At 38.8% G+C, this 14,597-nt stretch overlaps 1 protein-coding gene across 3 annotated transcripts in view; it reads right to left on the reverse strand.

Moving 5' to 3' along the window:
* The window catches only part of POLA1 (DNA polymerase alpha 1, catalytic subunit), a 194,358-nt gene that overhangs the window by 176,163 nt on the left and 3,598 nt on the right, over window positions 1-14,597 (reverse strand). For all 3 annotated transcript variants that reach the window (XR_002442148.1, XM_021408421.1, XM_021408428.1), the window contains exons 5-12: window positions 14,023-14,138; window positions 13,718-13,780; window positions 12,126-12,224; window positions 10,303-10,501; window positions 9,892-10,060; window positions 9,093-9,271; window positions 5,664-5,776; window positions 5,099-5,215 (exon numbers count right to left, since the gene is read on the reverse strand). Coding sequence is in view for 2 of the 3 variants with exons in the window: in XM_021408421.1 (XP_021264096.1) it covers window positions 5,099-5,215; window positions 5,664-5,776; window positions 9,093-9,271; window positions 9,892-10,060; window positions 10,303-10,501; window positions 12,126-12,224; window positions 13,718-13,780; window positions 14,023-14,138 (1,055 nt within the window). In the remaining variant the exon portion in view is untranslated. The remainder of the gene's footprint in view (window positions 1-5,098; window positions 5,216-5,663; window positions 5,777-9,092; window positions 9,272-9,891; window positions 10,061-10,302; window positions 10,502-12,125; window positions 12,225-13,717; window positions 13,781-14,022; window positions 14,139-14,597) is intronic.

Here is a 14,597-nt window from a genome sequence, read left to right on the forward strand (position 1 = left end):
AGCCCCCATGATTATCTCTCTGGGCCTGTGCTGGGCTTGCTCCAATATATGCACTTTTTTTTTTCGTGTCAGGGAGCTCAACTGAACACAGCACTCCTCGTGTGTCTCACCAGCACCGAGTAAAGGGAGAGGATCACCTCCCACAACCTGCTGCCAGCACTGCCTCATGCAGCCCAGGCTTCCCTAGGCCTTTTTTGCCACTAGGTTACATTGCAAGACCAAGGTGAAGAAGGGATTGAGTGTCTCAGCCTTCTCCACATCCTTAGTCACCACACATTGCTGGCCCCTTTCATCAGCAGGCCCACATTTTCCATAGTTCTCCTATACCTTTAGAAGCCTTTTTTGCCACTCTTTGCCTCTCTTGCCCAACTCACCTTGAGATGGGCTTTGGCCTTCCTACTGCTGTCTGCATGCTTCAATAGCCAACTAGACCTGGGTCACCTGACCCATGCCTTCCTTTTCTGTTTGAATCTATTCAGAAGTTCCTGGTTCATCCATGCAGGGTTCCTACCACCTTTGCTTGATTTTCTGATGGTCAGGATGAATCCTTCTTCAGCACAGAGAGGGTGATCCTCAAAAAAATAAATGAACTCTCCTGAAACCTTATTCTCTCCAGGGACATCATCCACAGGATTTGTCCCAGCAGATCTCCAAGTAAGCCAAAGTCTGATCTCCAGAAGACCAGGGTTATAATTCTGATTTCTGCTTCTCTCCCTCCTCTCATGTTACTAAACTCCAGCATATTTTCTTCACTGAAGTCAAAGCTCTCCCCAAACTTCATATCCCTGGCCAGTTCTTCCTTGTTTGTAAGAACCATGTCCAGCAGTTTCTCCCCTCATCAAATCTCCAATCAGCTGTGCTCAAAAGCTGTCATCATTGCATGCCAGAAACCTCCTGTATTGCTTGTGCCCTGGTGCACTGTTCACCATGAAGATACTGGGATTGCAAAAACCCTCCAAAAGCAACCAGGGCTAGCAGAAGTGAGGTTTCTTCCAGTCATTCATAGAAGGCCTCATCAGGCAGTCCACAGCAAGCACTTGCCATGACTTTACCCCATGAGTCTGCCCTATAATGTTGACCCAGAAGCTCTTGAGCTGCTCTTTGTCCACCCTCAGGCAAAGGTCCATGCATACCCCCTGCTCTCTCATATAAAAGGAACTCTTTCTCTTTGCCATTCCTGCTTAACCACATCCTCCGCACCATGTATCCATGATCACAATGAATACCCCTGTAACTGCACACAGTTCCTCCTTCCATACCCCATGCGTTAGCACACGGGCATTTCAGAGAGAGACCCAAGAAAGCTGATTTCCCACCTGCCTGCCAGCTGCTTACATTATTACATGTTTTCTATTGTATTTTATTTTTCCATTTGAATGACTTGGGCTTTACTAGAAAGTAGTCAAGTTTGTTTATAATGTAACACAGAGATGGTTAAAGCAGTCTCATGACCAGTACAACTTTACTGAAAGTATCACTTCTGCTTTCTGCAAGAACAATAATGATTTTCTGTTTTTCAAGAACAATTACCTCCACTTTCCAAATAATTACAGTATCGTGCTACTGGACCTGCTGAAATGTTATGCTCTACTATGCTATGCTTTGCAATACCTCACAAACCATCTGCACCCATTACACATCCACATTGCAGAATTGCATTATGCCATAACTATCCCGGAATGCTTTTATTAATACAACAAGAATTCCTGGAGCCCCTTTTAATTAAAGGCCATATTTTCACTGGATAGTGTATTAAGTTCAGCACATTATAAATAGAGTTAGCATAATATACCACTATAGTAAGTGTAACAGGAAAGAAATAGGCTACCATAAATTGGAATAAAACTTAATGGAACAATTACATGCATGCACAGTTAAGTAAACTCAAAAGTTATTTGCTTCCATGTTGTTTTTTTTTCTTCTTTTATTCCTTAAAATAATAGCATCAGCAATAGCTCCCTCAGAACACTACTGTTAAGTTTGCTACTTCTCACGTCACTGCAAAACCACTGGGAATTAAGGCCACAGAACCTGGGTAGAGAGGAGAGGTCCCTCTATTAAACAGGAAGAAGACAAATCCAGAAGCAACCACGGCATCGACTGCTACTCAGAAGCAGAAAGAAGCAATGTAACTCGGTATATGCGCATCACTATGAGGTCAGAACAGTGTAAGAAATCAGCCTTCAAATGTAGACCTGAACTATTTAGACAAAGCAGCACCTCACGTGAGCAGCACATTACAGTCAAAGTAACAGATGGCTGCACATTGCTTTTAGTGCTTACCTTTTTTTTTTTTTTTTAAACTCTCAGGCTTCAAACAAGTTCTTGTTACAAATGCAAGCTGAACATAGTGTAAAAATAGTATGCGGCAGTGATTCATCTGCGTTATTCCACAGAGCTCAGCTCAATTACACAAGCCCCTGGTCATAACTGCAGTGAATGAATGCTTTGCTGCAGAGTAATCTGCCCTTGAAGTGGCCCTTCAGAGAGCAGAAATGAGCAGCAGTGATTAGCTGCTAAGTTTCTAAGTGGAGTATAAGGCTGCTTTCAAATTGATTTGTGAAGACTTACTAACTTGGCAGCAGTGCAACCCACTGAAGCTGCAATTAGCAGCAGGTGCAGGAGGAAGTGATACGGCTTAAGTGTATCTGTTCACAGGGACAAAGTTTGGGGCTGGCAAGGCCAAGACAGGCACACACGTGCACGCAGAGAACAACTTGTTTCAGTGTATAAATACTGGTTCTCTCTGTACCATCAGAAAACGAGATACTCTGAATAAAACAACTTTGGGTGCACTGTAGGTATGCCAACAACTTTACTAATTCCCAGCTAAAGGTGGAAGAGTAAGTTTATCCGAGTTTCATACTACTATGCAAGAAGTGACACAGTACCCCAGTAGTTCCACAATTACCTTACAGGCAGCAACAGCACCCCCTGCTGCAGACATGCAATCTGTCCAGGCCTACTTTGTGGAACCTTGTCATTGCTCACAACAAATTTTGCATTAAACTGGAAGAACAGAGTTTACAGTATTTTCCCTCCAAAAGTCTCACCAGCAGCAGTCCTTCCCTCCCTGTACCTTTTCTCTTACTTCCCCCCACACTACTATCCGTGCAGTCCTGCCTGCGCTGGTCCTCACTTCTTCCTGGAAGGATTTAATAACTATGAAACTCAGAAAAAAATATGCCAATAAAATAAAACTAGAGAGCATTCTACCATATTAAGTGAGTAAAAAAATCAGTTATCTGAAGAGCCTGGCAATTTCTAACAGTATTTGAATTCTTACTGCTTAGAAACACTGCTGGCAGGTTATTTCAGAGCTTCTGTGAACCCTCAACTCAATCCAGTCTAATTTATTCACAAATTACATTTTATAAGTATATTCTTTTGCTAAAACTGTCCTCTAAGTGGCTCTCTTACTGCTTATCTCCCTTTAATGTTTTTACAGAGCAAGTCAGTTTTACCATTATTCTTCACTTTACTGGGCTGGAAATAAAAATAAAGCTCTTTCGTAGTAATCTCTGGTATAAGAGACTTTCCTTTTGTCTCAATCCTCCTAATTGCCATCTTCTATATCTACTGTCGCTTAAGTTCATTGTTCCCCATCATGATGATCAAACGTTGTAATATTCTAGATAAGACCTAATGTCATAGTGCTGCTACTTCCCTGTTCCTGCTAACAAACACGAAGGACCCCAGATGCACTGCAGTCATGTGTCCTGAAAATACAGTTCAGTTGTTTCCCCAAGCTCTATATAAAAATAAGTAAAAAACTGACAAGCTTTGAACAAATATCAGAAATAGCAGCTTAGAAACTTTCTGCAATGGCTTACTTAATTTCTAAAACCCATCTCTGAAAGTTAAGCTATCTTATTCTGTTACCTTATCCATACTATTTTTCCTGATTACAATGGAATGGATGTTTTTTACCAGGATTCTTTTAGCACATCTGCATCTGCTTACAAAGGTCTTTCACCCTCTTTCCCTTTCTGGAATACAAGTATCTGCAACCTCTATTTTAACTGAGAACTGATTAGCCCTGAATTTCCTTTTTCATTCCTGGAAGAGTCTTTGAACAATGAGCTATTACAAAGTTGAAGCATTGCTGACATTTTCATTTCATCAACCTATATTTCCCAAGTACTCACCTCCTGAAGCTTCTTCCAACATGAATTATCCTGTGAACTTGCTTCTATTTTATCTCATTTATTTACTGTTAAAATTCCATTTTTCCTGTATTTTTACTCACCATCCCAATTACTCATCATCCATCCCAGAATGAATTTTATCAAGTCATAAGACTCCTAGCCTCAGACAAGTTACAACTAATTCCATGCCACCAGTAATGATAAAGAAAGCCAGCTTTACCACAATAATGATGTTACTTCTAGAGAGAAGGTTCTGAGCACCACATTTTGAATACGTTATTTTCCTCCAACTTGCATGTTAGCCACCTTTCCCCCACGCAAACTCCCTACCTCCGCCCTCTCCCCTGCCATCACCAAAAGATGGATGTTCCGTGTAGATGAACAAGCAAGCTTCCTCATACTAATTTGATCCAAATCTGCAACATTAACAGCATTATCTCCTCTTTCCCTGCAGCTATGACAAATATCATATTACTGTATGTGCAAGTTTCCTAAAACAGCAACATTTCATTTTTCAGTGCTCATTTAAGAATTTCTTGAGTAAACAGCACAGCAATAATAAAACTGGAAAATCACTGCACGTAACTGTAAGGCCATAACAACTTAAGTTTCAAGACTGGATGTCAGTATTTAGAACACGTCAACTCCTGTGTGACTCACTACAACAATCCATGCTCCAAGCACACGCTCAAAGGATAAATCTGCCAGGGCAAAGGATGAAAAATGCAAAGAAAAAATTTCAATATGACAACCAAACAAATGCAAAGACAGTCTAATCCCAGCATACCTGTCTATCTGCTGAACAAAACCATCTTTCATTTTTAACTCTAACATAATGATGTGATACCTGCATTTCAGAATAACCTCTCCTACTGGACAGTGTTTCAACAGACTTCTCATTTCAAACCAGAACAACAGAAAACGATCAAATAGAATGCTTGCGTACAAACCTTGGATTTGAACTTCATAATCTTATACTTTGGTGAAATGCAGTCATTAAATTCCTTGAAAACGCTCATTATGGTTACTGGAGTCTCTGTCTCTTTCCCAGTGGATAGATCCATTTCCTTAGAAACAGAAGTTTTACAAATCAGACAAAAATTTCAATAGACAGGACCAATAAGTTGAATTTTGCTTTGATATTATAAACAGTTTATCTCCCCTAAGAGAACACTACAACACAATCAGCCAGGAAAAACTGAATTTAAAAATACTATTTGAAGCAGAGTGTTAAGAAAGCTCCACGCTTTCTCATAATACTTCAAGACATTTTTACTCCATGCGCAGCAAATCCAAACATAACAATTTGTCTGCACTTTTTATCTAGAGTCAGGAGAAAGCAGCAACACTACTACTGCATCTCATACCACGTGTATGTTACACATCACTTTACCACCATCTGCATCAGACAATACTGGCTTCAACAGTTCCCATAAACACGCTACTAGAACTCACAACCTGCCACAGTCAGAATGAAAGGCACTTATGTTTGACATGCTTAAAAGACATACTTACTGTTTCACGTGGCAGTAGATAAACAGTTCTCTCAATGTTTTTCACCGTCACACAACAGCTGACGTAGGTGTTTGCCGATTCAATCCAAACTTTGCCAAACAAAAATACCACGCCTAAGGAAGAACAGCAGAGCAAAGAATTCAATATGCAACTCTTAATCTTACTCAAAGCAGCTAATTATGTATTATTTGTACGTGCACAGAAATGCAACCATTTCCTCACTTAGAAAAGATTTGTTGTTCAAGGACCTAGGTAATCAGTATATTCTAAATCATTTTAAACACCAGCTGTGTAAATGGATTATCTGCATAGTTCTTCACACCACTACCTCCATCACAATAGTAATGACACTTTGATATGTGAAATTCAAAACTGCGTCACCCAACCAGTCTCAGAATTCTGATATTCCATTTCTACCTACATTAGTTCCGTAAGTCACTGAGAGCTGAAGATAATCAGAATGCCTGTGCTGTCAATCACTTCTGAAACATTTGTGTGATCTGCAATTTCTCATTCTTGAGCTAGACCTGTACAATTAATCCAATTTTCCTTCAGCACTGTGAGATTAAGACTCTACTCCTAATAAAATCTGGAGAAACGCATTCAGACGACAACGACGAGAAGTTAATTGATTGCAAAAAGATTTCAGTTGGCTTTTTTTCCATTTTAAGTAGATGAGGACATTGAAAGATGTATTATATTGCAAGAAATACGCTATGATGCAGTTATAATGTCAGCAGACATTTCAAAAAGCTTATATATAGCTGAACTACTGTAACTGACTCTTCACAGTGAACCATGTCATTACTGGATGTGCACGTCTCTGAGCCACTGAGAATCTGGCATTAGCAAAAAATGCTGCAAACAGCTAATCCACGATGTTAACCTTTGAAATAACACAGAACAAGCGTAACTGAATTTGAAATACAGTTCTGAATTACGTGTAAAACAAACTTCCAAGTGCCCTTGGAAAACCTGATTTCACCTGACTTCCCTTCCAAGTCCATAAATAATTTGGAATTCGATTACACGTGACACAGTTTCTCTACTATTAATGAAATGAGAAATATCAGAGCTGCGACCATCTCAGAAACAATGTTTCAAATAAGGAAGATTTTAAATTTTGGCATCTACTTTGGCCTGACAATGCAAAAAATAAGTCCTTTGTTAAGCACCATAAATTATCTTTGCCATGCAATCTATCAGATGCAAAGATACCTTTCTTGCTCCATTAGACAGCAGATAAATCAGTGTAGATGCACTAAGCTGGATGACAGAATTAGAGTGACAGGTGAAGAAAAATCATTTCTTGAGTGCTTGGAGTTGATGTGAACAAGACTACTTTTGTCAAGGACAGAGAAGAGAATGTTGCAGTTTTGAAGATGAGAGTGAAGATGCATGCTTCAGCTGCACAAAGTGTCTCAGAGATTTTAATACAGATACAATCTTCAAGATTTGGACAGTTTGAATAAAAGGATCTAGAAAGGGCTGAAATTACAGATCTAAGTGACAGGGAAGATGGAGTTCTTGTCCTCGGCAATCATTTCTCTTTTGAGAGACAGACAGACAGACTTGGGTGGGTTTGTATCATAGCAGGAGTTGGCTGTTTGAACAGCTCACGATATTAAGAGCAATGGAAGTTAACCTGCTGGAGGCATACACGTAAGCAGATGAGAAGTAGAAATAAGGATACACAGGCCTGCCAAGAACAAGATAAAGAGCCACCTGTATTGCAGAGAAACTATAATCAACTCTAGCATGGACAAAAAGGGGTCTCAGTCCCCAGATTTCACAGAAACAAAGTAATTTACAATAGAAGGAACCTTTGGAGGTCACTGACCCCAAATGCACACAATCTCTGAAAGAAGGACAAACTTCGAAAGAGTTCTCAGAGATATTTCATGTGTAAAACACAGAAATGAGAGAAGACATACAGGGCTCTATCCCCTGTAAGCTTGCTTGTGGAAAGAAGAAACAAAGAAAAAAGAAGCAAAATATAAAACACAAAATCTGTGAAAAGAAAGATTAGTTGTCAATGAATCAAAATGTAAGCAAGGTCAAGAGTCAGGGAAACTGTCTTGCTCAAGGTTAAGAAATGTATTTTTTATTACTATTACTTTAAACTGTTAATAGGATTATAATTCTCAAGTTCTTTCCCTGAGATAGTGAAGACAGTTATGAAAAGCAAGCCTCCAAAAAATGATTAAGTTTGAAAGAGTCTTATGATTACACTGTAGTATTTACCCTTCAGGCTGTGCATTTGAGATCACAGCAAATGAGGCACAAACAAAGATCATGAGCATGTTAAACAAAAAGCAGTACCAAAATTTTCCCTTTTATACTACTAATTGAAAACAGGTGCAGTCTTTATTATTCAATCATGAAAAAGTCATAATGAGAAAAGAACACTCCTTGCAAGCGAGGAACAGAAATCCTTTCATAATTATGTTCCATTCAGCAACCACTGACTTAGAAGACAAAAAAAAAAAGGAAAAGAACAATAGCGGGGCCTTTAAAAGGAGTAATTTTACATTAGAGCCATTGATTTCATCAAGATATCTATGATTATTACCACTCCCATCACTAAGCTGTTCAATGCAGTACAGTCTCATATTTAAGTCTGGCATCCCAACTTACAGCAAAAGGTGCAACAGAGAAACATATCTGACTCAATGCTTGCAGCATCGACCCCAGAAAACCTTCAAGATATGGAAGAACCCTCTGGTAAACCTGCTGTAAGCACGAATTACAGACCTAGAGTCTTAATCTTTAATGAAGAGGACAGACAGAAAGTGCTGGGAACAGATGTGAACGCGTCTTTTGTCAAGGCTGGTGGTCAGAAAGCTGAAGTTCTGAAGGTGTGAGAGCCAGGATTCACATTTCAGATGCACAAAGTATCTTAGGGATTCTAATATAGAGACATATTCGAGAATTACACAGTTTGAATACGAAGATCTAGAGAGAGTTTGCATCTTTCAGACCACCTTCCTCCTTTCATAAAAAAACGTTCCCCTTGTATAAAATCATACAATGACGATCACAGGACTTACTTATAATAAACCACCAGAATCTTAAACAACATTTCCAGAGAATTTGAATGTTCAACTGTTGCACCGTTAAGTATCAAATTAGCAGTAGCAGCTTATTCTTGGAGGATGTGTAGATTTTAAGAATCTCAGTGGGTCACCAACAGCAAGAAGAGCTAGCAGTTGCCTCTGCACCACCTTAGTAGTACACTACAACATTCCTTCTTTGTCCACTCATACTGCTCCGTGCTAAAGATGAGGTGGCAGAGGGACGAAAGAGGTGACTGCACAAGTTACAGAACACAGACTTCAAGGGCATCTAGACATAACTTCCGCAAGTATAAAAATCCAATTGTATAAAAAGAATCAGAATGGCATTTTTTGCCTTTAGCTGAATAGTTACCTGGCTGACTGTACTGATCTTCATAAGCATCCAGCCAATAAAATCTTAAGACTTGATCATCATTTTCCCCATTCACAAGTGGAAGGAGATTGGGGTCCAGCTGAACGTCTGTTGCCACCAGATCAGTTTCATCCTCATCAACTTTGTCCCAACATGAGATATCTGGGAGAGGATAACTTCTGCAGGTTTTGCAGAAGAAGAAACACAACAAGAAGTAAAATTGTCTTTTCCACTGTTTCTCCTTTTTCACTCCTACATTCTCACACCTCTTGTTACTCTCTTTATAGAGAGTAACAAGTTTTTCCCAAACAATCAAGAAAAAAAAGAGCGAAAACACTTTTCCTCTGTTTCCAAGATGTAGCTGATGACCATGTTCAACAACTTCTATCTACGATACTTTCAACTACCACTAATCTTATAAAATTCATTCTAGGTTGCTTAGCATAAGAATCTTCAGCAATTCCTTGGTCTTGTTTGTTGGGAACGAAGTGCGTTCACACGCAAATTAAGTCACCCCAGCGTACTGAATACATTGTTATAATGTCATGTGCTGAATCCCAAAAGAATTCAGTAATGCTTACTATAGCTATTTCTTAATGAAGTAGCTATCCGCATGTTCAATATAATCATTTTTAAGGTCACGACATAAACAAAAAATCACATTGGATTGTCACTGTTCTGTCTCTATCACAAGCATACTAGAGGCCAAGGCAAATACAAAGACAAATCTAAGGCTTGTAGATACCGAAAAGGCTACTTGCTAGGAGTTTAAAAAAAAAATGAAAAGAGAGATTCTTACAAGACAGATGTCTCTTTCTTCTCAGATTCCAGCTGCTCTGTCTCTTTCTTTTCAACTTCCTTGTCTCTTTTCAAGCTTTCAGCTGTCTCAGGTATAGTTCCCACCAGCTCTGCTTCCATAGGTTCATCAAAGTCCTCATCATCAAAATCCATCATTCCCTGATCTTCATCTGCAAGTGTTAGCACATAGAACTAAAGGCTTGAATCATTAAAGTGACACACTGCATACTACACCTGTGCACGCAGACTGCAAACCATATGCATAAATGTTAACACGCAATATTAATATACAAACAAAACATTGCATTTAAGCTATCTAAACATCTAACTAGAGCAAACTAGAAAGAGTTTTAACACTAATATGACATATTTAAAGAGTTTCCAGAGTTGGATTTTGATTTCTTTACAATACCTTCAATAGCTTTTTCTTCTATTGTCTTCACTATCCTCCCATTTTCTGTAGCTTTTTGCACATACTTGGTATCCTCATTCTCTTCAGAGGCTGTGACAGATTTTGCCGTGTAATTTGGATGTTTAGGATGAAATGAAGCTGGAGGAAGAGCTTCTTTCCTGAGTTGAACAGGAGCTTTCTTTGATACAGGGGTGATTGCCTGAAAGACATTTTAGACATGAGTTTAAAAATTTTCTTTTAAAAGCATGAAAAAAAAAAAAAATCGAGTGCTTGCTATTTGAAGAACTAGTAACCAGGGCTACAGGGAAAGCTCCACATATTCTGCAACATGACAGCTACAACTCCTCGAGATTAAACTTTTAATTCTCTAGCATCATTTTTCTTGTAATGTGTTCCTTCTATAGTTTTAAAAAAGTTTACAACAGGCCACAGCTGACATTTAGTTATTTTCACTATTTTCCCACGTTATGACCCCACTCCTAAAAAGTGAGGAAGACAAAGATACTGCATTTCAACATTATCTGCAAGCCTGAACTCCAAGATGGTACGCACAGAGCTTATGTTTCAGACAGGACATGACTACAGTAGTAGCTACAGAACCTCTTCTAACAGATGTTTATTAATGGTCTTCACTATGACCAACAACAGGTTTCTTTGTCTACTGGTCCTTAACCTGCAACAAGAGCCCAAACCTGTTGTTTACAGATGTAGAATTCAGAGTTGCACGCAACTGTTTCTAGGGTTTTACAGTTCAGCTGCTTGAGCTGCGGTCACCAGAATTCAGTCCATCCTTAAACAGAAATATTATCTAACACACCCTTACTAACAGTTTCTTCTGCTAACTCAGACAGATGAATTTAGTCATACTTATGCTCCTGCTTTCTGCAGTAGAAAGTCACTGCTACCTTGTTCTTTCATGATTATTTATTTTCTAAGGCTGTACTCCTCACTCTCTTCATCTACTTCTCTGTTCAAATCTCTACTTCCTCCTCCCAGGAGGAAGCTATCACTGTAACTGCCTCTCATTTCCTACAAAAGTGACTTCTCTTTTGCCCTATATAGACACAGATCTCCTCTCTTACTGTATCTTCCACTTTCTAAATTACTCTAGACTCCAACACAACTGTAGAAATAAGTGCCAGTGGTGACTATTTTTAAGGGTTGATTTCAGTGTAAGTTTTCAGACTTATATTTTAACGCAAGACCAGATTTATCTACTCTACTGATTGCTCTCTAGAGACTCCTAGCAAATGTCTCGTATCTCCAGCTATGAAGTCCATCCCATTTACCAGAACCCTTATCAAAACAGTAGCCTTCCATCCACAGCAGAAGCCTGTTACTTCTTTCACTCTCAGTCTTCCACTAAGTTCAACTTCTTCCCACAGCTTCAGTTTCCCATTTGTTTTCCAGTTGTGCAGAAGAGGAGCTTCTTATACTTTTCCATGACACTAACACTTTCTACTGCTTACTTAATGTCCCATCATCTTCTCTTTGCCACAGGGTTTTTTCTCATCTTACGGAAAAGAGACAGAGGCAGAAGCTCACCTTCATGCGATGCACCTTACAGAAACAATTTCATCTGTCAGCTGTAACAGCTACATACTACTATGGTGCTAAAAAATATAGAAAGAGTAATACTCTTCATATACTAACATGGAAGGAAAAGGAGAAAAAAGCATGATATTACACAGTAATATCGCTAAGGAAGCTAATGAGAAAAGTAATTTCTAGAAGTAGAAATAAAAGACAGCAGTATTCAAATTAACCAAAACATAGATTAATAGTTAGTGATGAGAACTTTTTTAAAAAAACTTTTACTTCACCTTAGGAGCTTGGGGCTGTACAGAGAACGGATTCAGCGGCATTCCAGCAGATCTTTTCCTTTTCAGCACTAAAACTGGTGGTGGACTTAGCTGAACAGTCTGAATATTGAAAGAAAAGAGACAGAGACACAATGGAGAGGGGTTGTTTAGTGTTTTCTTTTGCCTTGGTTCATAACATTTTCCATCAATGAGAAAGAAGGCCACCGATATTTCTCACTCATCAAGCAAAGAAACTTCCAGATACACAACTCAGCTATGTGAAAAGAAAAATTTACCTGAGCAACCAGCCCACAAAGAAAGACACTAAATTTTTTTGGTAAATTTCGAGAGAAATATTGTCATAAGTAATTAAAACAGTTTTCAAACGGTGGGCACTTCAATAGCCAACTGTGCCTTCAACATACAAGTATCAGAATGGGATGTTCTTCATTTCTGCATGCTTTAAAGGCAGAAATGGTTTTTAAACACTGGCATACTAGAGCAAAAAACATTTTAACATATTTGTAAGTACAGTTATTTTTTTTTACACATCTTTATCAACAGATAATAACAAAATAAAATGTTAGAAAATAATCAGCAAAGACAAAACAATAGCTAGCTATTACTTAAATAGAACCTACAGTGTAATTATCAGCATTACTTCCCCTACTTAATGCTCCACAAAATTTGACATCATTAAAATGCATTTGATTAATTATTTGAGGGTTCTGATAGTCTAAGATACTGTAACTCTCAGCCAGATGCCAGAGGATGGAGTAAAATTGTCAAAAAGACTGCAAAACCAGGAGAACAACTTTATATTGGAGAATGGCTTGGGTTGGAAGGGACCCCAAGGATCATCAAGTTCCAACCCCCCTTGTTCTGTAAAAATATAATATACTTACCACGATAGAATATATTTTAATTCATTATCTCACCACAACAGTAGTTTCACATGTTTACATGTGAGCAATTCTTTCAGCTCTGAGAAATCTTGCTAAGTGGCATCAACTCATTGAAAACTCAGTGATGATCAGGAATGGCTTCATTTGAAACAGTCCAACCTTGGCTGGTGCAGCAGCCATCCTGCACTCTTAGTTCAGAGACAGTAATCATCAGGTTCCCTGTAGCAAACCATGCAAAGGAGGTGGCAGACAGCTCAGGCTGTCATGTCCCAGAACAATCCTTCCTCCTCTCCTCTGATGCACCCAAACATGCCAGATGGAAATACCCCACAGTATACCTGATGGAGCATGGTGATACACACATATGGTACACACGCTCCAGACACATGCACGTTCTGTTTCACTCCAAGCTGACTGAAATCTAGAAAGTTGCATCAGCACAGGTTCTAGGTCACACTGTACGCTGTCCCTAACCAGGAGATACTAGATTTGGCTTAATAAATCAATACAGCCATGCAACTTCTGTGTGATGGAGACAACAGGCAGGCAGTTTGGAAACATACATGGAATATGCCATGCAGATGTGTTGCGGCAGATATCAATCTCAGAAGGTCTGGTTTTAGGAAGAATTTTATCTTCTTTGTATGTTCCACAGCAAGAAAAATAAATGGATGATGGTATCTCAAAGAGATTTTACCTATTACTTACTTCAGCATTTAGATCTTGAAGAATATCCCCTAGTAAATCATCCTTTGACAGGTCCACAGTTTTCTGCAAGATAACAGTTTAAGCAAAGAGTTCTTAGCTATTTGTACACATCCAAACAGGAGACTAACAGCAAATGGCTAAAGGATTTCCACAAAACATATGCACAATTTCAGAAAGACACTATACACAAGAACTCCTGTTAGGAGCTCAACACAAGAAACTGAAATAAAACCTCACTTTACCCCACTCCCACTAAAATAATATAAAGTTAAAAAATGTTTAAACTTCACCATGCAGTAACTCACATCTGTGTTTTTCTTCCCAGCACTGGCTATAAACATAGATTTAATTGTGTTTGGCTTTGATACCACAGATTTTTTCACATTCTTTTTATCAACTGTAGATGTTTTGCCACTTTTTCCTACAGAAAAAGATAAAATTAGTTACTTCTACATCAAAAAGTTAAACATTTAGGGGTCCAGTTAGCAGCAAGAACAGATGAGGTAACCACTTCTTCCACCTTCACACTACTGCCAGAAATGAAGCCTAATAATCTTTTGTTTGCTGCCAGTTTTCCAATGGCTGTCATGCACAAAAGGTATGCAAAATCCTATCAACATCATATCTCTGCTAGTCACATCAGGGATAATCTTCGCATTCACACAAGTCCATACTCCAGAAAAAGGACCAAGATACTTTACATAGAATCTGCAGAGAAGTAACAAATACACAGGAGTTCGGCACTAAGCCTGGATTCTCAGCATCAGGCTCCACCATGATTATAAAAGAAGGCACAACTATTTGATCCCAGATCCACAAATGCATGCAAGAATTTTAATGGTAAGAGAAACCATGCACCTCTTACACATTGGCTTTGGAA

The sequence above is a fragment of the Numida meleagris genome, chromosome 1 (genome assembly GCF_002078875.1).
Source record: "Numida meleagris isolate 19003 breed g44 Domestic line chromosome 1, NumMel1.0, whole genome shotgun sequence".
NCBI classification, from domain to species: Eukaryota; Metazoa; Chordata; class Aves; order Galliformes; family Numididae; genus Numida; species Numida meleagris.